The following is a 25,099-nucleotide window of genomic DNA, read 5'->3' on the forward strand; positions in this document are numbered from 1 at the left end:
GTGCTAACTGCAACCCCCCTCCTTTTCTAAGGGTGGAAGGGGCTTTGTCTCAAGGAGTAAGATTATCTCCTTAGGATAGCTCACCAGTCTCCTCCTCTGCTATGCACTTGTTTGAAAAGCATTTGGATACATTAACTATTCTTATTTGTTGTAGCATTTTTGACAGTTCTCATTCATCTCTACGCATTTCAGAGATCTGCCCCTTCCAATTGTTTATAACACTGTGTGGTGAAGCCTTATCTTCTCTGTTCATTAGGTTGTGGCTAAAGCCATCCAGTCTTCATTTCTGTCTTGAGCACCCTTTCATGAGAAACCAATAGGATGGGGCAGAAACATAGCCTTGTGACCCAGTGATGTTCCTTTAGTCCAAACATTCTTCCAGTGTCAAGTCAATAAACATCCATCTGACCTTCATGGTATTTTGGTATACATTCTAATGTGTGTCTTTCCCCCACACTATCTTTTCTTGTCACATTGTGAGGGCACATTTTGCTTCTTGTTTCTCTGCAGCATCTCCAGAAGTCATTCTTCACGGTGCCCAACTCCAAAGTTCTTGTCCTTCCTATTTCTTAACTTCACTAATGCAGCCTTCACTTTTCCTTCCAAGTTTCCACGTCATCATATTGACTGCATCCAAAATGATTCCGCAGAAATGAATTATCCAGTCTGCTTCATTGACAGAAACAAGCCTAATTTTAAAAAGAGGCATAATATACACAGAGCGACATTATCAGGATCATTTTTTTTTTGCTGCCTTTCTTCCAGTAAAATCTCAGTTAAGGTAAAATGGAGATATAAGGTTGGCAATTTTAGCACAATGGAAGCCCTGCAGACACAACAATTTCTGTTGGATACCAGCACTTCCTTTCTGGAAGAGAAGCCATATGATGACTCCTGAATTTGGCGTCTGCACTGCATTAGTACTGTTTCCTTTTCAGAATTCTACTTTTATGTTATTTTTTTAAGGGGGGGTGGAATCTAGAGTTTTTTGTATACTCATAATAAAGTCCCTCAATAACCCTATTCAGGCAACCCGACTCACAAGTTGAATCAATGTGTGGGGCCATGCCGATTAGCCTAACCCTCAATTTGCCTTGCTCTGAATCTCCCTGCTCCGTGGCATCTGCACAAATGTATGCAGAAAGAAGAAACTTCACAAATACAGCTGTATACACTTAGAACTCTCGTGCAAGCTGGAGCCTTCTTTGAAATCAGGGTTCCAGGTTCAATAGAAGCCTTCACAGGTACAAATGTGCACATTAAGCAGGGTAAAGGTTTCCTCTCTGCAGACAGTCATGGAGCGCATGCAGACACCCGGGGGAAATCCTAATTGGAGCACCCAGCATCAGGGGAGGACTAGCTAGTGTGGCCTGCTCAAGTATGAGTTGGGTGGCCTGAACAAGACTAACGTCTCCTATCAAAGCAGCAGTTGTGCATTTGAAAAACAGACAGTTCTTCAAGACATGCCCGTTGAAATATTCTCAGAGTCAAGTAGTAATTTCATGCTCTTTATTTCAGCTCATAGGAACAGTGATTTCATTTCCCCCAAAACTTCAGGCTTTATATTATACATTATTTACAGAATGAGTACCATCTGATTGGTTGATTATGTTTCCCTCCTGGGGTCTGATTAGGCAGCTCCTGCAGGCCAATCAGGTTGTTGCATTCTAGGATCCTACCTGCCTACTGTTCTAGGATTGGGATACATCATGATCTGTATTGGGATACATCATGATCTGTGTATCTGAAAAAACAAGTATGCATCAGGAAGATCCTGTATACTGGGGCACATCTGGAACTACCAAACTCAGTATGTATATGACCAAGGCAGTGTAACCAAATACCTTAGTCTGAAGTGCTAGAGAAAAGAATTTTTACTGATTTAAGCATCTCAAAAGTCTGGGCACATCCGGACACATTTAGAAATGTATGTATGCGGAGAAGGGTATTTCTAGAGTTTTTCATGATTGTAAGGCCGGGTGACTTAATCCATTTGTTTTTCACAAAATGCAAGGGACAGGCTCTTCATATCCACATGCTTAACATACAACTGAACAATTTTCAGGGATGCTCAATCTCTATTAGGATAATAACAATAATAATGTATTCACATACATACAGTGCAGTGTAAATAAATTAATTTAGCAAATATTTTCTTTTAGTTGGCACAGAGTTAGAAAAACATTGATAACTGCTAATTCTTGAATGTCTGTCATTTTATGGATGGATGTCTTTCCAGACATAGTTTTGCATATTTCTCAAATCCTAACTTTTGCCTAACTTTTATATATATAACTGGTAAGGTGAGTGGAAGATTAGAGAAGGGTATGGACCCCACCTGCTCCAACCACATATAAATAAACAAATCAATAAATTAAAAACACACGGTTCATTTAAAAAAATACTAACTGATCTTTCTGGTTCTTACTGTATTAAGTCATTGACCTGGTTACTATTCCCTTAGGTGTCATTGATACTCTTTTTTTTCTTGAAGAGACAAAGAAAGCTGATAACATTTTGCTAACATTCTTCCTGTATTCCTCCCCTCCCAACAGCTCGTAAGTCTAAGAAGTTGGGCAAATTAAAAGGGATCCATGATGAACCGCAGCAGCAGCAGCAGCAGCCACCACCCCAAAGTCCAGAAGAAGGAACGACGTATATCGCTCCAGCGAAAGAACCTTCTGTAAACACAGCACTTGTTCCTCACTTATCTGCAGTTTCACCGGCACTTACTCCCACGCCCGCTATGGTCCTTGAGAACATTGAACCTGAAATTGTATATGCTGGGTATGACGGCTCCAAGCCAGATACGGCAGAACACCTGCTCTCCACTTTAAACCGTCTTGCTGGCAAGCAGATGATTCAGGTGGTAAAGTGGGCAAAGATACTTCCAGGTAAGGATGCATCACTAGCATATCCCTTTAATAAGGGCCTCGTGGCTTTCAGGCATGCCTTGCCCCAAAGAACTTGGTAAGAATACTTTCCCTGTATCAACATTTAATTAATAGCTTCCTCTGAGGAAGCAATAGTCCTTTGTGTGTGACACTGCTTGTGTAAGTGAATGGAAATTTAAACTTCCTCTCCCAACAATGCATACATGTGTTTTGCATAAGCTATTGCCTAAATAAAATTAATATTTGTTTAGAACACATGAAAACATAGCATTCAACTGCTCCAAGTTGGACAGAAACCTAACAGCCATTCTTGGGCCTTCTCCCCCAGATATATATTGTTTAATTTTTTTAAATGGGCTCATGAGGACTCTGACCTGGAATTATTTCAAACGAGAGAGTCTTAACCATGAAAATTGTGAAATGACAGTAAGGACTTAAATTTCCCCTTACATATACTGGCTGGATTTCCCTCCATTTCCTTGGGATTAGGGTACAAAGTATATCAATTACACATGATGTTAGCCGTGTACTTTTGCCATTAAGGATGGTTTGTTTTGAAAACTAGCCAGTGTGGAAAAGGGGCGATATGGATCGGGACCATAGATTGTTAGGGTAGAGGGCTCTGCCCTCCCCACTCATGCAATTGGCAGTTGAAATTGCAAGTGCAGAGGGCCCAATCCAGATTGGATCCATAGCAGGGCAAAGGGTAAACGACACACACCCCACATACTTCCTTGGATTTAAGGGTGGACATAAAGTCAGATGCAATTTGGACCCTGGAGGGTGTGGTTTCCTAGCAAGCCTGAACCTCAACACCTCTGTCTAAAAATTAACCACTGCTGCATCTTCAAATCATAGCATATTTCATTGTTAACAATTGATGTGGATAAACTGCCTGCACAATGGTGTTTCATTTTCCATACTTATGATGGTGGTAAAGTAGCTCACTGATGTATAAATGCTGTTTTTGATTTGTTGTTCTGTTCTTCAGGTTTTAGAAGCTTGCCTCTTGAGGACCAAATTACTCTAATCCAATATTCTTGGATGTGTCTGTCGTCATTTGCCTTGAGCTGGAGATCATACAGGCATACAAATAGCCAGTTCCTCTATTTTGCTCCTGATTTAGTCTTTAATGAGTAAGTTATCTGTCAAATATTTGCTTTTACAAAGGAAGAATAAATAGAGCACTGTTAAAGTAGATATGCAGAGATGCAAAGCCCACAAAATATGGATGCCAATGAAAGAGAGGACAGGAAATATCTTTCTGAGAAACCTTCCTCCTACTCATCCATTTGATTCGTATCTGCCATTGTATCGGATACTGTTTCCAAAGCATTAACATTCCATTGGCTTTGAAATGTAGCCGATATGAAACCTAGATTAACAGAAAACATCATTCTTCCCTTCCCTGCCCCTCTTTGGTGCCTACTGCAGTTTGGAGGACTATCCACCTTTTAGTATGCAAAAACACCCATATTGCTGGTTTTTCTAAGCACATTCACAGAATAGTTCTTTTGTATACAGCCAGCAGTGTGCCCAGTGTGTGTTCATGTCGATTATAATTCCTTTTCTTTGCAGTCTTGAAAGAAACCAAAATGTTTCAATGAAGCATTCCTAGCTTCATATTATAGCTATAACTGCTGGCTGGGGCATTCCATGTCTGTCTTCCTTTCTGTTTTAAATTCATCTTTAAAGCCTTTCCCATGCTAGTCTCCAGATTCTTAAGGAGCTCTGCCTGGCATGTGCCATGTGCTGTGTGTGATGAAAGTATTCGGAATGTAAACTGTTACACCTGCATATTTGCTATACTGTTGCAATATTGTTATTTGTCCTGTGATACATATGTTACGTGGGTTGCAGTGGAACATAACTGCTGTAGATGTTTTCTTCTACAGACTAGAAGTTCAGGTCCCCCTTGAGCTTCATTTGTGGATAAAGTAACATGTAAACCAGACTGTCACAATGTAGATGGCTATGTAGTTCCCATAATATCAGCAGCTCAGTCAGCAGAGCATGAGGATCTTAATCTCAGGGCTGTGGGTTCGAGCCATATGTTGGGCCAAAAGATTTATGTATCACATGGGGTTCGACTAAATGACCCCTGTTGTCCCTTCCAACTCCACCCTTCTATGATCTACGAACTGCAAACACTGCTGCTGTGATTGTGAGCTGTATTTATGAATGCCAGATTCACACTGTGGCATTATTCTCCCAAGCAGGTCCTCGGGGAGTGTTAGACTACTTGTATAAGGAAGGCCCATCACCACTACTCAGCCTCCCGAGATCACACTGTTCCCTACATCAGACAGTTGTTCTGTATGATGATGCTGGACCTGAAGAGTTGTTGCGTCTTTCCCCTAGATCTAAGAGGGACAAGGTCCCATGTTCAATCCCTGGCATCTCCAGGTAGGGCTCAGAGACAACCCTCTCTGAAATTCTGGAGAGCCACTGTCAGTCAGTGCAGACAATGCTGAGCTAGATAAGTACAAGTCAGCTTCCCATGTTCCTGTTTTGGCTTAGCTATTTTAGCTAATTTGAAGGGAATTGAACTAGATGGCCCTTGGGGTCCCATCCAACTCTACGATTCTATGAGTCTGAGTCTGACATCTAAAAACATTTTCTATTCTTCAATTCCTTTTATTAGCCAAAAACTGATGGAATTGATCCTTGGCCCATATATAAACATTAAGCATGGGGATTCTTTCTGCGACTACAAAGGGTTTGATGAAATTCACATATGATTTTACTATTCATCAGGTGTAACTTACTGCTAGTACCCCTAGTAGAGTCAATGCAGGGGAACAGTATTCTCAGATTAATATGGAACAAATAAATAGTACAGCATAGCTAACCAATAAGTGCAGGGTTTTTTCAATGTTAGATTTTAAAAGTGTTTCCCAAAAAGTAGGTCAGAAACCAGTAGTGTGCAGCTAGTTTATTGCCTAATGATAAGCACTGGATTTTGGGGCCATAAAGCATATTTCTGGAGTTTGGAATCAACAAATAGATACGGGCAGTGCAATTGGCGTGCTGTATTTTGAAGGGGCACTTATTTTTAGGAAACTTTTTTGTGATGCATCTTTTCAGTTTAAATATGCTATACCATGGTGGTACTGAAAGGCAAATCTGAAAGCAGCTTAGGCAGCTGGAATCCACATGGGATGAATAAGTGTCCTTGGCTACTGCAGACAACTCTATGTCAGTGAATCATGAATTGAAATGGGCAATGAAGATGGGTAATGCTCAGAACCAGTCATATTTTCAGTTAAGATCCAGTACATTAGGTCATAGTTATAGCTAGGATTTTTTAAATTTTCCTTTTCTAATTGATTTTATAAGTGTTCTGGTTAAATAACCATTCGGATGAGTGCCTTTCTATTGTGTCATGTGCAGTCACTGTGGGAATCCTTGCTGAACTTGAGAGCAATGGGTTTATCATTGCATAACAGACTGTAAGGCTGCAGCTACCTCTGCGTGACCTTTCAGCTATTTCAGCTTGTAACTCTTCCTGGTATCCCGAACAGCTAATTCTGTGTTAACAGTTAAGGAGGGAGAAGAGTAAAATAAAAGGCTGCATTTCCAAGCATATCAGATTTACTTTAATTGTACAGTTTCAGAGGAGGAAAAGCTCGTTTGCTGTCATTGTTGGATTTAGCAGAGTATTATTCCACAACTTTCATAGGTCATTTGCTACATTTCCTTTCCTACTGACATCGGTTTTGCTTTCGCTCTGTTAATCCCATGGGCCTAATTTTAGGAAGCCTTTTATAATCTTGTAAATATTAATAAATCATTAACACCTATGTTATTTAAGTATTTGGCCAGATAATTTTTGCCATTGGTCTGACAGTGAGATGTATACACTTGTGCATTTAATGAGTAAGAGTTGTAATTCATGATCTTGTTGGAGAATCAACCAAGTATTTTTGGTATACTATCCCATATTTTTTCTGCTTCAGAAGGCCTGGACTTCATGGAAATGTGTACCTAAATTTTAAAAAGAAGTGCACACACACACATTGGATAGATATTCTTATTAACAACTTACACCAGTATTTCTTAACTTTTTTTTTAACCCCATTCTCCTTTTAGCTAATATTAAAAATAAAAAAAAACATATCCCCTTCGGACCTCGCTTCCCTAATTATTTTATTTGACTTTTCAAAAGGATTGAAATATTGCAACTTTAATTATAAATCATATTTTTGGGCTTAATAATGAAGACAAATGAAAGTACTTAATTTTTTTTTTTAAAGGTATAAGCCAGTATACAGTGGTGCCCCGCTAGACGAATGCCTCGCTAGACGAAAAACTCGCTAGACGAATGGCATTCGTCTAGTGGAAGCTGCCCTGCAAGACGAAAAAGTCTATGGGGCTGCTTCGCAAGACGATATATATATATATATATATATATATATATATATATATATATATATATAAGCATGAAAACCTCCGCGCTCCATTGCCGCTTCGCTAGTCGAATAATTCGCTCTATGAAAGAATTGAAAAAATTCAGGATATAGTTGTGAAAGCAGAATGGGTGGTATCTTGATGGCCTTCTTTGAGATTTGAGTGCTACAGTGGGGAAATGCTTGGTTGAGAGAGAAATGAATAAATAATAAAGTGGTACCTCGGGTTACATATGCTTCAGGTTACATACACTTCAGGTTACATACGCTACAGGTTACATACTCCGCTAACCCAGAAATAACACTTCAGGTTAAGAACTTTGCTTCAGGATAAGAACAGAAATTGTGCTCTGGCGGCGCAGCGGCAGCGGGAGGTCCCATTAGCTAAAGTGGTGCTTCAGGCTAAGAACAGTTTCAGATGAAGAACGGACCTCTGGAATGAATTAAGTACGTAACCAGAGGTACCACTGTAAACATGTTTTTTAAAGGTGAGGTGTGTTGCTCTTTGCCAATGACATCATGGCCACTATCTGAATAGATGTCTATCAGATTTGCATAACTGCTTTCCGTACAACAGCCTTTATTGCAATAGATAGGGAAAGGACCTCTGCATTCCTTGAAACATAAATAACAACTGTGCAGTTATTGTGTAACAAAATGATTACCTTGCTTGAAAGGTCTGAAAATGGTTTTACAACTTTCAAACTTGACTATACAGGTGCTGCAACTTGTACAACCCAGCTGGAGATGGGCCTTTGAGAGAATTTTGCACCAGTGCTTTCAAGTCTGTAGTGGCTACTTAGAGCTTTCTGGGTACAGTTTAAGCACTGGTTTCTATTTGTATATTTTTATGGAGATAGAGTGAACATTCTTCCTTGAACGACTGACAAAAACATTAGTTTGATTGTGCTATGTAGGAGGGATGGCTAACCTGCAGCCCTCCAGATATTTGCTGGACTACAACTTCTATCAGCCCCTGCTAGCATTACCAATGGCCAGGGATTATGGGAGTTGTAGTTTAGTGCCATCTGTAGTAACACAGGTTAACCACCCCTGAATTATAGACGTATCAATATATTTTTATGGTGGTTGACAGGAGCAAGCCAGCAGTAAATCACACCATGCACATTGGAGTTAACTCTTTATTAGCAAGAACAGGCACCTGCTTCCACACAGCAGCCTAAGTCTCCTCCTCTTTGGGGTTTCTCCCAAGCAATCTGAGCAATCTGCACCTGTGTGGTGCTAACTTCTCTTTTCCCCTTTCATACCCCTCTGGGTTCTGGGAGATGGGGGGAGCTGGTTGCAACAGGAAAGAGAGTCACCTGTGACTCCCCACCAGCCAGACTAATCTCTGCCCTTTGGCATCCCTCCTCTCCTGCTTCAGCTTCTGCCTCTGATTCTGGACTTCTCTCTGCCACAATCTCCCAGCTGACCAAGCCCTGTTACCCCTTCAGCTTCTGATACCTCCGCCTCCCAGTCTTCTCCCTCTGACCACTCATTGTCTTCACACCACCACTCCCTGAACTCTGAGCCTTCTTCCCCAGGGGTTCCCCAGCCGGTTCCTTCCACCATTCCTTTGTGTCCAACCAGTCCATGACAGTGGTTGATCCCTGGCTCTGGGGCTTCATCAATCATAATACAAGTGTTTGTATTTAAATGGATGTATTTCTTCCTCTCTCTCTCGCGCGCGTTCTCTCTCTCTCTCTGTATGTGTGCGTGCATTATTCTCCCCCTCTCTTAAATAACAACACTATTATGACTGAGTGCCTAGCCTTTCCTTGTTGCAAGCAGCACTATCACAGGTACTTTTTGGGAAAACACTCATATTTATTGTTGGTGACAGCTGGATAAATCAAAAAGCACCAAATTACAGGAGCTGAACTATGTTGCTTTATCTACTGGAAGAATCAGCTAGCTTTCAATGTAATACATGACTTACAGATGAGTGGGTGGTAACCATATACTCCTTCCTCTGAGACTGTTGAAGAAGTACAGAAAACAACTCTGGACATTTGTCCTTACAAACTTCTTCTTCTTCTTCTTCTTCTTCTTCTTCTTCTTCTTCTTCTTCTTCTTCTTTTTGCTTTCAAAACACTATCTAAGAAGTGATACCTGAATTCTAACATAAGCCTTCCTAAGAGCAAATTATTCCTGTGATTCATTCTCTTGCAACACAAGTTTTCTCTTTTTTAATATCCTAGAGCTTGATCTGCTATATTTCCAGGAAAACCTGTATCATTCACTATTTAGAAAATGAAATCTATTAGGGTGGCATTAATGGCATTCATTTAGAAATATATAGCGCTTGAGGAACTCTTCTATTTAATTCTGATGTTCACTTTAATATACAAATGTCCTTCCACAGCATTAACTTGTGAACTCCTTGATAGTTCACACTTCACTTCTCTGAAAGTGCTTGCATAGTACTGCACAACTAGTTTGACCAGTCTCTTTCCTCTTAGAAATATTTTTACACTGGACTGGGATGGGGTAGAAATTGAGCAATTTGGTTGTGAGCTTTTCTAAGCTGGTGTATATAAAATCAATAATCATTGGTTTCCTCTTATTACTTCACTTGCTCAACTGCACCAGTTCCCTTGAAACTAAAATATCAGTTGATGTTCCTTCTGTAGTTCTCAACACATTTTGTAAGCACTGTATGTTTAGTAATACTGAAGTTTTGTTCCCAACCAGGGGAAAACGTTACTGTGATTGAAATTAAAAGTTTTTTTTTAATGTGTAGTAGCATTGTGCCACTGTTGTTCCCAAGCAACTGGCATTCAGAAGAACACCGCCTGAGATATTTGATGTAACATTTAGCCATCATGGCTTGTGGCTGCTGATGGCCTTCATTCTCTATGAATTTATCTATTCCCCCTTTAAAGTCATCTAGTAAATTGGTGGCTTCTAAAGGTCTGATCCTTGAGTTTTCTTTTCAAAGCAAGATGAATGAATTGTAGAATTGCTCAAAACTGCTGATGTGGTGTTTGAGTATTGCCTTCAAAGCGTGTCATGAGATGCAGCACTAGACTTGACTGTGTCACCAGTCTAGGGTAGGAAGTTTCCATGATTTCATATGTATCTCCAGTTCAGGAATTTTAGGACCGACAAGGACCTGTCTGGCTTAGGAGGAAGTTAGTCGATGGTTGAGCTGCATCAGTACTTACAACCAAGCATGTCATACTTGTGTTTATTTCACAATGAATATATGGCTGTGTGATTTGACTCTTAAGTCAGGACTTGCATAACCTTGGGACTCTATCAATCAAGCTTGCCTATTCTTATCTGTATTCGGTCCCCTTTTTCCCCTTTGCAGAGAGAGAATGCGCCAGTCTGCAATGTTTGAGTTGTGCCAGGGAATGCACCAGATCAGCCTTCAGTTTGTTCGCTTGCAACTTAGCTTTGAAGAATATACTATAATGAAAGTTTTGCTGCTATTAAGCACAGGTAAGTTTGCCAGTTCATTCCAGTCATAACTGTCAACTGTGCTAAATTTACATACTGTTCTAACAGACTAGTCCAAATGACTCACTAAATGGTAAAAAAGGAACTGGATTGCAGGAGCCACAAGGCCTTGGCACCAGTGTTTTGAATTAGACACCTACAGCAAATTGTTTAAAACAAAGACCAAATTCTTCCGAGGATGAGTGCTGTAATACATTGTATGTGGATCTGTCTTTGTAGCTTCAGAGTCCATTAAAAATGCAGCTACTTAGCTATTAGAAGACACTGGTTGTTGGGAACATGACATATGGGTTGCAGAGCCCTATAATATTATGCCCAGTCTGTTTCTGAGCAAAATTCAAACTGCTAGTTCTTAGTGTTAAAGCTATGAAAGAAGGTCTGTTCTCACATCAACCTGCTCATGTGAAGAGTTCTTTTCCAGCACTCCCAGCTGTGTTAAGATGGGTGGTAAGCAGAGTGAGAGCTTCTGTGACAGTGACAGTATGCTTGTGGAAAATCTCTCTCCAGGATGGCTTACTTGGCACCTGCATAGTTGCCTGTTTGGCACCAGGCTTTTAAAATGCTCACAGTATTTTAACTGCTCTCTTAATTATTGTTTTGCTTGTGTACTTTATTATGTTGTTATTTTACTGTCAACCTGTCTCTTTCTTGTAAACTGCCCTGGTTGTTTACAAGGTAGAAGGGTATTCTAAACATCTATGGAATAATATTTCTGCTTAAGTTCATCATAGATATTATTATTAATTATTATTATTATTATTATTATTATTATTATTATTATTATTCAAAATGCTAGGTGCCAGGATTAAAAGGTTAAGCACTACAGTGATCCAAAACCTAGGTCTTTTCTAACATTAAATGCATCATATGAAATGAATAGCCAAGAAACATTCCAAGAACAGATTGACATTTGTGGGGGAGACAGAAGGGAATCCTGCTGTGTGCATAACTCAGTTTTAACAAAAACAGCAAATAGCTGTAAATGGCAGCTCAGTTCCAAATAATGCCACCCATATACTGCATTACAGTATAGATTTCCAAGCTAGTTTGATTTTATTTTTTTAATCATTTGACTAGCTGTTGGAATTTGTTTAGTAACTTGAATGATGGCCACATCAAGGAAGTTTTTCTCAATTAACATGGAAGAAACCACACATTACATCTCAATTGTTTTCTTGCTTTTCCCCAGCCCACAGAGTAGGGATGTTTGCCAGTTGCCTCAGCACATTTAATAATCGGAGAAACAACTGGGCGTATGTCCAACAAACTGAAGTTTCAATTGTGTTTCTGATTATTGTAATTTTATATAATTAATTCTGTTCGATGCTAGTGTAATAATTTTCATATTTGCCAGTGAAAAAAGCATTCAGTACTCCTTCACACATTTATTTGGGTGCCAATGTCATATAGGCACATAGAAATGATCTTTATTAAAATGAGGCATGCAACGTATGTCTCATTATGCAAACCTGAAACCCTCGAGTCTTCAACGGATCTATAAACATTGAAACCATTACACATAGAGTGGTATCCAACCAAATCATACTCAAGAGTAGAGATCAGTGGTTCCACTCTGAATAAGATTTAGTCAGATGCTGCCCCTTGAGCACATGACGTTTCATGGTGGGGTGTGCACATGAGTGTGCAATGCCACCATTTGATTTGGACAGGGCACTGATTTATTTGCAAAGATTGTTGGGATATTATGCTTTTTGAATACACGAAACACTAGAAAGAGAACAACGATTTTATTCTCTTCCTGGAATGAAAATAATTATTTCCTAGAATGAACTCACATAGCAAGAACACCTGTCGGTAATGGTGGGGAAACAGGCAAAGACCCAATATATGAGGAATTGCCCAATGCGTAGTCAAATTAGGAAAACTGGGTCAGGACCAAGGTGTAACATAGATTAGTCCCATCTCACATATTGAGGGCATGACTACCTTTCTGGGAGTGGAACCATTCCAAGAAACTCATTGTTTCCAGAGCCAGCTTTATTAATGGGTGCAGGTAGACCTTCCGGCTTCCTCCCCCTGGGAGATGCCAGATGCACAATTATAATATTACAGAAGCCAAAAACCACCACCGCCATCCACTCACAGAGCCCCTGCAACAAAAGCAAAAAGGTCTGTTAATTCCATAGTCTAGGGGTACCTGGGAAAAAGAGAGAAAAAAGCTTCCCAGCCCAATTGCCTTATGAATAACAATAGCCATAGTGAGCCTGGGAGTAGAAGCAGGGGCTTTGCTGAGCATTTTAGCCTTACTCCCGGGCAAACATATATGCTGCTTCAAGACCACAGCAAATAAGTTCACCACTGCCCTTCCCTCAAAACAGTGTGCAACTTATTCTTGCTATTCCGGGATGGCCCATTAGAACTTCTCCTCCCAGGGTTAGCCAAAATAGGCTCCCATTCAAATATATGATCTGCCATTTACCACCCATTAGGCATTTTTTCAAAACCAAATTGTCTAATAACTGCTCCCAGAACAGCTATTTGTTTGTAGGCAGCTTGTCTCGCATTGCTAAATTATTTACATGCACATCTAAAAACTAGAGCCATATTGAAACAGCTATTGTGCTTTCCATTTCACTCTCACTTTTAATTCCCCCTCCCCCTAATTCTAACTTCTGACATCTTTTTGCAAAATCCAGCAATTGTTGTTGTTGTTTTTAAATTAGGTGTTGGATAACTGGCCTGGGATCTGAGTGTGTGGAAATAGAGGCAAGGATTTTTCACACACCAAGCCTGACTAGTCACAGCGAGCAGCATGTAGCACATATCCACAAATTTAGGGTTGTATCTCATGGAAGGATAAGTCTTGCCACTGATCACCCCTTGTCTTTCTGTAGCCTTCACAAGGCATCTCCAGAAGGTCAGGGAGACCTTCCAAACATTGTTGGGTGTGTTGGGAGCGAGGAATTGTCTGCAGTCAGACACACATCCCACAATGTTTGGGAGGTTTCCTCCATCCCTCTAGAGAAGCGTCTTTGGGGAGAGTGTGTGTTTGGAGTGAGGGTGGGGAGTGGGAGAAGAGGGATAGATCCCTTGCCCAATCTGCCACCTCATTAGGCAACTTTATCATTTTTCTGGACTGTAACTCATCCTGAGATAATCTGATATTTGTGCAAGTTAGAAATTAAGTACTACTACTAATAATAATGACATTGGATACACCCCCTAATGTTTTGTCTGAATTATGCTCCCCATCAAAATATCTTTTTGTAAACTGCTTTGAGGGGTTTGTGTTTTTTTTATACAATCAAGCAGTATATAGATTTTTAAATGAGATAAATCAAAATATTTGAACATGAAATCTGAATCTAGCAAAAGGCAGGTCATCTCTATTAACAACATTAAAAAGTAATGCATAAAATAGAAAGGGTGCAATCAGTCATAAAAAAACCTGATTATTCTTAAGATTATGACTAGGTGGCTTGGTTTAGAGGAGACGTGAAATAATTTCTCTGCCTAAGAGGTAACCAACCATCAGAACAGACATCTTCTGTTGGTGCTGAGATTTGTGAAGCCCAAATAGAAACCAATTGATGTTGCTTTGAAACCCCTAGTTATAATACAAGCATCTCGATGGTTCTAATGGCAATGGAATTAGATTCTGTACCCTTCTCTCTGCAGATGCAATCCCACCACCAATGCTCCCCTTGTCACATCTAGGCTTGGAAAAACCCATCATGTTGGCTCGAATGGGGGGCTTTTTTTCAAGCTGAAATGCAAACAGTTAGAAATGCAAACCATCACTTTTCGGTAATGAATGTAGTACACAGACCCTGAGAATACTTTGGGGGGGGGGGGAACAGGCAAAACCAAAGTTTGGAAGTATATCAGAGAATTTTATGCATATAAGCTGTAACATGGCACTGGATTCCAAGTGGTTCATAGATTAGTGAGAGGAGATATCCTTGTATGAGAAGGAGCAGCCTTCTTGTAGCCTTTTGATCAAGCATGAATATTCGCAGATGACCCATGCCTCAGTAGCACTACTGTGTCGATTGGGGAGAGCACACTTTTAACACCTGGATGCATCCTAGCACTGAAATTGCAGTCCATGGCACAACAATAATTCATTTTTATTCTGTATAGCATAAAACTCCATTTTTATTTCAGCATATGTGCTCAAAAACATATTTCAGCCTAAAAGCATTTTCATCCCTAGGAATAGTTTGAATTCATTGTAAAAAGCAATTATGTGTATTTTTATATTTTTCTGCAACTGTTTAAGAGTGTGCAGTATTAGAGTTGACTGTAAATTTAAGAACATTTTTTTTGTTTTTCTTTTCTACAATAAAAATTCCACCTCTTCCCTCTCTGTGTGTGCACAGGCAGGCATGGTTTTGTCTTAGGTCAAAGTGGGTGATCACAGACATTGCTTTTTACTGTTCTTCAGCGAGGTCTTTCCCATATATTCACCTGTGAAGAATGTTTGCAAAACCTCAAAGGATTTATGAAGTTGCTACGTTTTCATAATGCGCAAGAAAAAGGGGAATGCATTTGCACACAGTAGCAAGCTTTTCTGAACGTTAGTGAATGGCCTTGTTTTGCATACACACACACACACACACACTTAACAGATCATTGATTAATAAACATTTGTATCCTTTTATGACAGTTCCCAAGGATGGCCTCAAGAGTCAAGCTGCATTTGAAGAAATGAGGGCAAATTATATTAAAGAGCTGAGGAAGATGGTAATTAAACATCCAAACAGTTCTGGGCAAAGTTGGCAGCGGTTTTACCAACTGACAAAGCTCCTGGACTCCATTCACGATGTAAGTAATAGGCTTGATAGTCTGGATGAGACTGTTATATACTGTAGGAATCAAACAAATCCCTTGACTGAAGTTGATTGGTATCGTGATGTAGTGTTGTTACAAAAAAGTGAGGCGATATCTGTTCATTAGCCAAAGGGTGAGATGGCAGGAAAACATGGCTCGTCAGTAGCAGAAGTGACACTGAGCTATGGCATAAGTGGTACTACCAAACCCCCCATTACATCACACCATACAGGACATGCACAGTATGATGACATCATACATTTTCCTAACTACCTACCAACCGGAGAAAAGGAACAGTGGGATTTAGGTTGCTGTTTTGAGTTGCAGGCGCATGAGCAGTATTACGTCTTGTTCAGTTAACAAGCACCAAATACGAAAAGAAACTAGTTTGTATATTTTTGTATAGAAAATGAGCGGTATCAAAGTGACTTTGCCTTTATGGACAGGGCTTCAGCAAGGGCACCAACACTGCTCACCCCCCGTATTGTACTGCAGTCTTCCATGCAATAATATTTACTGTTGCAGACGGTCCCCCAAACCCTCAGGAATAGCTTGTGGGTAGGATAAGGTGGATGCAGGAGGTAGTTTGGTGAAAACCGGCTGACCTGACTTGCAGAAAGGGAAGCGCTTCCACAAAGGCAGTGCCCCCACTGAATACAACCAAGTGAGAAAGCTGCTTTCTGGGCCTACTGGGTAAGGGATCTGCTTATGTGCTGGGAGAAATAATTTAATGAGTAATGTTCTGCAAGCAAGAGTACTGGAAGTTGCTTTTGAGTCATCAAATGGTTTAAAACAGAAAACAAAGTTCATGAACTGTGCTCAGAGCTAACCTTGTGAGTCAGTGCAAGTCAATTTTAGGAACTCGATCAGAATTCCATTGAAATGTAAGGGTGTAATTACAAATCTTCGTATATGAAACCCAAGTTTTGAATTGCTGCTGCTGTCCTCTACCCCGCCCTCACCCTCGCCACCCCCTGCCCTCAAGCCACAATTCTCAATACCTCTTATTTCTGTGTAATCTTATTGAAGTCTATGGAGCCATTTCAAAGCACGGCTATTTGTGAATAGTATCTTCTGTCTTTCAAAGACAATGCAAATTGCTTTGAACCAGAATGAGTCAGTCATACACAGGCTTTAAAATTCAGCAACTCATTTAGATGTATTATTATTGACATAATTCCCAACTTATTCTCCAAAGGGATTTTAGTTTCTTTATAAGCTTCTGTTTTGTGGAACCACCAGTTACAAGAGGACAGCCTACTGCTAAGCACCTCTTTAAAGCTGTTTAATTGTACAGCAAGAGCAAGCAAACTCCTCAACTCCATTCTTCTGATGTAGCAAGGAAATACGGTTTTGATACACATGCTGTGCACAGAATCTTTGGCCTCAGTATGTGAGAGGCCACATATAAATGTGCTTCTTTGTACTTGACTGGCTTATTTGTGAAGACGCAGTACAGTATGGTGCATTTCAGGTCAAATCTGCACCAAAGCCCGAGGTCTGTTTACAGAACATACATATGGAATTATTTGTCAAGTAATGTGCTGTTAATTAAAACACTGAAATATCTCGGTGGGAGTCAGAGTATTATTAGTACTGCAGTAACAGCTCATTCCTTTGAGACTAGCTTTTGCTTTTGAGGAGGGGCGGGAGTAGATGTTTTTCTGCTCAACATCAGCTTGCTCTGCAAACCAGATTAGTTAAAAGTCCTTGGATTCAAGCCAGTAGTTGCATTGAAGTCAGTGAATCCAAGTCAGCATCAGTTCAAATGCTTCAGATTTACCGTATTATGTAGCAAGCTGCCTGTGAAAGTTGGGGTGGTGTGTGTGTGTGTGTGTGCAATATTTTGAACCGTGCCAGTAAAATGGTGCATCATATATTTTCAGAGCCAGAACTAATTATACTCTCCATATATAATTGGACAGAATTTAACAAACACCAGGGGAAATAACCCTTATTTGTGGGTTGTTGTATTGTCTGAAATCTGTTGGGGGACACTGCTGAGAAAAGTTTTTCATGTGGCGTTCCCCTACATCAGAATCTCTGCGCATATGGAAGCCTGTTGAGAAGTATTTAACGAAGCTACGCTCACAGTAGCCTCATTAAAATCCATAGACCTAGCTTTATATTATGAATTGATTTCAGTCCGTCTACTCGGAGTAAAACTTAAGTTTAATGCCAACCAATATGTCAGAGAGAAATAAGACTAGAGGGTGGCATTGTTTCACAGAGTAGACCCTCTCAAATTAATGGTTAGTCAATGTTCATTCATTTAAATGGGTCTACTTGTGAGTGTTATTTCGCTGACTCCCTCTTTTCTTCTGAAGGAGGAAAGTGCTCAGGGAGATCTGTGTCATGTGTGCTCTTGTCTGAGGTAGCAAATCTCAGCATAATGTTATATAGTACCAATAGTTTATCTAAAATTGTAACAGATACTGAAACAGAAGCAGTATGCCTCTGAACTCTAGTTGCTGGGAATCACAAGTGCTGTTGAGTTCTGGTCTCCTTCCTGACATCCCATAGGCATGTGGCTGGCCACCATGAAAATAGGATGCTGGATTAGATGGGCCAATTAGCCAGATCCTGCAGGCTGCTTTTATGTTATAATGCTGGAATTGTCTATGGGTTACATGGAGCCCATTGATTTCAATGGGACTGACTCCTAGGTAAGTGGGTTGCAGCCTGTGGGGATGTAGAATAGAAACAAAATTAAGGCAACACAATACTCTGTAATATAGGGAGCACAAGCGAAGGGAAATACTTTACATTGCTCAGTGGTTTTAGCCGGCCTACCACATGGTGAACATATGTGCATGCAAAAAAAAATGCCAAGGTGTGGAAAAAAAATTCATGAAAGGAAAGGTAAGCAAATAAGAATTTTAAAGCATCAGCAACTTTATTTACAGAGCCCCTAAAAACAAAACAAAGCAATTATAGAACAGCTTGAATTCAGACCTGCAGAGGTCACAATGCTGATTAAGGCAGATTTGTGCTGATTTAAGGCCCCTTAGTCAGTAGGATTCGTATTTCAATTCTATGCATTAAGTCCCACCTGCAAGACATGCTTAAGAACATTAGTGTATGAAGCCTTGTAGGGGCAGTGCCGGGAGCATAGCCTGTATAAAAAGATTGCAGATAAATACTTAAGTAATTTTACATTCAAATAGTTTGTGTCATGGTGGGGGGGGGGTCAAAGCTCTAGTTCAGTGTTTTTCAACCACTGTTCCGCGGCACACTAGTGTGCCGCGAGATGTTGCCTGGTGTGCCGTGGGAAAAATTGAAAAATTCAAGAGAATTACTTTATATATAGTCAATATAGGCACAGAGTTAAATTTTTTAACATTTTCTAATGGTGGTGTGCCTCGTAATTTTTTTCATGAAACAAGTGTGCCTTTGCCCAAAAAAGGTTGAAAAACACTGCTCTAGTTAGTCCTCCTCCTCTCCCCCCAAAATAGAAATGTTTCAATGTTACATAATGGCAATTCCTTTTAAAAATTTAAATGAATAAAGTTATGAATTGAACAATTGGGGTCCCTTTTCTATCCATTTCAGAAGGGTTTTATGCTCAAGCTCCCCACCAAATTCAGAGACACAAAAATATCAGTAGGCATCTGATATGGACGCAGAAATGCATGTTATACCACTTTGGGTTGGAGAGAATGGGTGACAGCTTAGGTGCCAATACAGAGTCTTACTGGTTGAATTGGAACTGTTCACTTGCTAACAGAAAAAGCACTTAATAGCTATAGAAGCACAACTACTTAGGGATAATTCAGGGGTGAGTGAAATATAGAAAACTGTTCAGAAAAGCCTGCAACTAAAGAACAGACTTCAATTGAAGCCTACCTGGTATCAGGTAATACTTCTGATTCTTTCTCTGAAAGGGAGAGAAACCCTCACTGGCGGATTAGGGCTTTTCCATCTCTCCTCTGCACTGCAGCCACCAGCTCTCTTAAAAAGTTACTCCTGAGGGAACAGCATGGGGTCTAGCATGGTGTACTGCCAATGAAGGAGAGTGAATTGATCACGTGGGAAAAGTTTGAGAATGGGCGCTGTGAGTTTAGACCAGGGATGGGGAACCTGCAGCCCCTAACGTAGTCCAGCATCCTTGATTTTGGGTCATGCTGAGGCCAATGAGAGTTGGAAGCCCCAAAGTTTCCCATCCCTGATGTAGACAAATGCATTATTTTTGTCATCAGCAGTTGAATCAGTTTGGGGGTGAGGTGCCCATGCCTTCATAAGCCAATTTTCATGGCTTAATGAAAAGAAAATGCATTAAAATGATGGCTTTTGTTTGGAGATTCTAAGCCTGAAATCCAGCCGTGGAACAATGAAAACCACAGTGACCACATTGACTTAATCGCATTGCACAATTGTTATTTCTATTGATAAGAATAGGGAAGAACCGAAATAACACACACACACACACACACACACACACACGGGAATCATTAGAATTTCTGACTGGTCTTAAAATCTAGAAAACATACAAAGCTGAATTGATAAGACTTAAATTATTATTGAAAATTTCCACTCCATTTAGTTTGCTCCAGTGAGCTAGCGGTGGTAGTCAGATAGGGATCAGAGTCAGATAATAATAAAAAGAATGTACAAATCAATTTATAAATGGAAAATATTAGATGGGCAAATAAAAATAATTACCTCAGCAGCTAGTTAAAAGCTTCCTAAATCCCTAGCCTTACAACAGTGCAACCTAAAGATTAAGGGGTGGGTGGAGTTTAGCTACCAATCCCAGGAGGGATAAAATAAACCTCTTTTTTTTGGACCCGGGGCAAAGTTGAGAAAGATGAACTCAGCATCTAGTGTAAAGGCTTCAGCATCATACAAATAGTAAATAGGTTCATGTAAAAATAAAGGGAGAATGTTTAAAATAGGAATTGCAATATTTGAGTCTCACAAGGGAATAAACAGAAAGTAAAATAAAAATAAATAGGATTTTATTGAAAAGACACCTGCATCTATTCAAAACTGTTCATCAGCCAAACTTCCAGACCCAGAAAGCAGGCTCAGAATGAGCAACTTCTAAAAATGAAGGTGGGACATACACAAAGCAACAAAACCTTTCTCCTGTCAGAGAGGACAAACTGGGCTCCAAAGATCTGATCAAGGACTCCTTTTAGAAATCTCTTATTCTTTGTAGACAGCTCCATGTGGTCTTAACAACATAGTTCCTACATGTGCTCTTTTGCCAGTGTGCAAAAAATCTTGTTCAGGAAGAAAAGGTGCTATTGAAAATCTGGCTTTATATTCAGAGGCATGTCTAGTTTGGTTTGTTCTTAATTTTTATGTTGTGAACTGCCCTAATCAGAAGTATAGAAGAAATTGTAGTTGCTGGTGATGGGAGCTCTCCAATGAAGTCAGTCAGAATAGAAGCAATTTGAAAAAAAGGAGCTGTTCTGTAACCAAAGGTTCAATTTGTTTTACACACACAACAGAGAGGCACATGGGGGAGGGGGGTTGAGGTATTTACATGATTGGAACAAGTATTCATTTGCCATAAATCAGAAAAAACCTTGCTCAGATCACATTGATTTCTGTGGGAATTAATTGGAACGATATTTCTCTGGCTTCAAACTACTCTTTACCAGCATATGTACATATGAGTGGTGGGTGAGGGGGTTACTTTCTGGTCTTTGTCCAATACCTATTCTATTAAGGAAAATTGTTTCTTAACACTGTTTGTTTTTGTATTATGAAGACTTTCTACATCAGTTTCAATGCGCGCCATTCCTGACCTTTCCCCCCTGTTGCATTTCAGCTTGTTAGCGATTTGTTGGAATTCTGTTTCTACACCTTCCGAGAGTCTCAAGCTTTGAAAGTGGAGTTTCCAGCCATGCTGGTAGAAATCATCAGTGACCAGTTGCCCAAGGTGGAATCTGGGAATGCCAAGCCCCTCTACTTCCACAGGAAGTGACAGAAAATGTCTTAACGAGAAAAAAAAACTTTGCCTTAAGTTTCCCTGTGCTATTCCACACCCATGAAGGACCCAAGAAGCCAACATTTAAAACATGCTATACAAAATTGTTCAATGGTCTCTAAATAGTCTGAAAACCATAGCCAGGGTTTGGAGGATGGAAAGAAGCTTATGTGAACTAGACGAGCAAAGTCGTCAAGATGCATCTCCCCCCAATAACCCAACATTTAGGGGTGAAAAAAATGTTCCTGTTCCTCTGGATGAAAAGCCATATCTAGTCAAATAACTCTTTGATTTTGGTATTTTAAGAGATGAACATTTTAAATATGCCATGTAGTTTCCGGTATTGTTTGCTTGTTTTAAAAGGGTTCAAGGACTAATATGAACTTTTGAAAAGCTTACTGTTGGTTTGCACATAAAACAAAGTCAATATGGGGCATTAATAATTGTACTACACACACACACACACACACACACAACCCTGGATGTGTAAAATAAATGGAGCATTTGGTGTGGAATAATCTTGGTATATTAACCTGCGGCATTTGTTATCCCATATTATCCATCACAGATGATCTACACTGTGTTAAGTGTTCATTTATTATTTAACTTGAAAGGATAAGATGTTAAAACAAATGCCTCGGTTTCGATTTCTAGTATCTATTGTGCTGGCTTTACCAATAATTTTTCGCAGTCTTTTGCTGTATTGTACATTGCTGTATGTATAAATTGAAGGACCTGGAAAAAATGGTATAAGGAGCTTTTGTAAATGAGACCTAAAAATCTTTAATGGTTAATAGGATGAATGGGAAAGTATTTTTGGAAGAATTCTATTTTGCTGGAGACTATTTAATTACTCTTTTTGTCTAAACACAAGGTAATTTTTTTTTGTAAAGTGAATTGTTCTGCATGCATAATGAACCGTTTACAGTGTATTTCAGAAAGGGAAAGCTGTGCCTTTTTAGCATCATATCTAATTTACCATCTGACAGTGTCTGCTGTAAATAACCACCCATAGCCATTTTCAGTTGCACTTCTTTTCTGTCCATTTTCATCCATAGTATCTGTCTGCTTTTACATGACTCTAGCACACAAGAGTTCTGCTCCATGCCTCTAGCTAGCTGTGTTTGCAGCTTTCTGCACATTTCACATCTACCAAGATAGACTCCAAAGGGCACAACCCACCAAGAAACTGTTTCGCTGAAGTGAATGAAGACATGTAAGCATACAGTACTTCATACATTTCAGTACAGTAGGACAGTATCCTATTGGGTTGTGCCTCCTCAAAGGCTTGTCAGTCCTGGGACAAGGTGAGATTCTGCCTGCCAATCTGTTTTATCCCAAGGCTGCAATTCCACACACAGCTAGGCTGAAATCCTATACACACTTACCTGGGACTTACCTTTGAACAGACATGCATAGGATTGCACTCCTTGATTTTGGTGGGACAGTTTGGGTGTCTAATATTGTGGCTAAAAGGGAGAGCTAAATAATAATAGTGGGATGTTGTTCTTTTTTTTGCTTCTCCTTTTCAATCTGGAATGTACATAAACTACAAAAAATGGGGCTAAAATGTGAGAAAATAAATTTCAACACACATACTAGATAAATTTTGGAATGATATAATTATGTGAAATAAGATATGTTATTGACAAATTTGGACTGGGGTTTGTGTGTTATCCTAGATCATAAACCTACTTATTTGGAATTATGTGCTACTGACTTTTAGTACAAATTATTTCCTTGTAACTATGTTTAGAATTACTGCTCAACTAGTTAGTAACTTAATATTAATACCATAACACTTTTACAAATCAGTGCTAAAACATAGCTAACAACTTTAGGCATGAGCCTTTATCTGGATTTCTCTCAAGACTTACTTTATGAACTGAGATGATGAAAAATGTATCTTTCTTGGGGTGATCAACATTATACATTTTATAAATAATTTAAACATTGGAGGCTGCATTATAGCAACATTTCCTATGACCATTGATATTAAAAACAAATGTAAAGAGAATAATTGTCAGAGTTATACTTCTGGTAAACTTGTGTCTAGGTAAAGTTTGTGAAAATCAAAGAAACCTTAAAGTCCAAATACCTCCAGTAGGCATTGCCCAGTGGGATTTCCCTCCCCCAGTTGAACACCAGATTCCACTGATGTATCATAAGCTGCTTTTGAAAGTGCCCTCAGTTTCAAAGTGGTTTTCTATGTGGCACAGAGAGAAGAAAAAGAAGCCCAAAGTTTCCTTACAAAGTCTCTTTGTATCCTGCCCACAAACTCTCAATAATCAAGTGTGCATTAGATTCAGAAATTTGAATGTTTGCATCTCATAAACAGGATGCAAACATTACTACCACTAATTTTAAGTCACATGTCTCATTGAATGGGAAATCTGTTAAGGTGCGCTCAGAAAGAGTCAATTTACACATGCATATATTATTTGCAGTTTTAGAAATCTAATTCATAAATCAGCTCCTTTGATCTGCACAGCAATATGAAAGCTGCTCTTCTAAAGTGATAAAAATACACCGCATGCAGACTGGTTGTTTATATTGAACAAGTGGTCACAAATCTCCCTTTCATTTACCATTTTTTAAAAACCATACTGAAATTGGAATTTCAAATTATTCAGGTTTGTGGTAAACGCAGTATGGTGCTGCATTTTTTTATTAACAAAGTTACTGAATCTTTTTTTATCACTAAGTAACTTTGCCTAATTAAAATGTTAAAGCCATATTCTTTTTTTAAAAAATCCACTGTTAGATGTCTGTCCCAATTCACGTTGTTGTCTGGTTGCTATTATTTTTTGTACCTTATTGCATATAATCTTGGTTTGGTACAATTCATAATTCACAGAAATGTCATAAGTAAAACACTACATTAGTTTTAAAAAACAGTTTATATCTTTATGCAAAATATATGTCTGTCTTTGCAAACAATTGTAAGCAGATTATAATAAATCCTTTACTTTAATCACCTGTTTATGAAACCATTGATTATTGCTTAGAAATAATAAAAATGAAAAATGAAAAAAGGAAGGAATCAGGAGTACATTGTACTTTAGAATGAAACAGGCATCTGTCTCCTGCAAAATGAGATAAAAGTTAACTTCAAAATGTCAAAATGATAAATTGTGTTGATCGAGTGTAATGATTTTGTGGCTATGAATGACTGAAAATATACAGCAAGAATATTGTATTCTTAAGTAAAAAAAAATGTAAAATAGTTTTAATTTACTGCAGTGGGTATTTCAAGAATAACATTGCATTGCAGTGTGTAACCATTTTGTTGCACAGAACAAAAGAGAAAAAGGACTAAAAGCTTGCAATATCAACATCTTAATAAAATATACTTTATAATCAATAATGCAAAAATCTAATTCACAGGGTGGTATTTTCACTGACTTAAAAAAAAACTATGAATTTAACCCATTCTACATTTAATGCACTTTTGATTGTCTATTAAAGATGTGACTTTTTATAGGGGGGGGGGGGAGAGGGAGAGAGAGAGAGAGAGAGAGCGCAGGAGGGTGCAATTTCATCTGGCAGGTGAATAACCTGATAGGCAGCAGTTATAATGCCAGGATTCTCAGTTATGT

The 25,099-nt window shown here is 39.2% G+C and overlaps 1 protein-coding gene across 7 annotated transcripts in view; it reads left to right on the forward strand.

Annotated features, from left to right (window-relative positions):
- The window catches only part of NR3C2 (nuclear receptor subfamily 3 group C member 2), a 133,633-nt gene extending 108,769 nt beyond the window's left edge, over positions 1–24,864 (forward strand). For all 7 annotated transcript variants that reach the window (XM_033160369.1, XM_033160372.1, XM_033160367.1 and 4 more), the window contains 5 exons: positions 2,556–2,894; positions 3,886–4,030; positions 10,620–10,750; positions 15,399–15,556; positions 21,342–24,864. In XM_033160369.1, the coding sequence (XP_033016260.1) occupies positions 2,556–2,894; positions 3,886–4,030; positions 10,620–10,750; positions 15,399–15,556; positions 21,342–21,497 (929 nt within the window). In that variant the 3' untranslated portion in view covers positions 21,498–24,864. The remainder of the gene's footprint in view (positions 1–2,555; positions 2,895–3,885; positions 4,031–10,619; positions 10,751–15,398; positions 15,557–21,341) is intronic.
- The last annotated feature ends 235 nt before the right edge of the window (positions 24,865–25,099 follow it).

This window comes from Lacerta agilis, chromosome 9 (assembly GCF_009819535.1).
Source record: "Lacerta agilis isolate rLacAgi1 chromosome 9, rLacAgi1.pri, whole genome shotgun sequence".
Lineage (NCBI taxonomy): Eukaryota > Metazoa > Chordata > Lepidosauria > Squamata > Lacertidae > Lacerta > Lacerta agilis.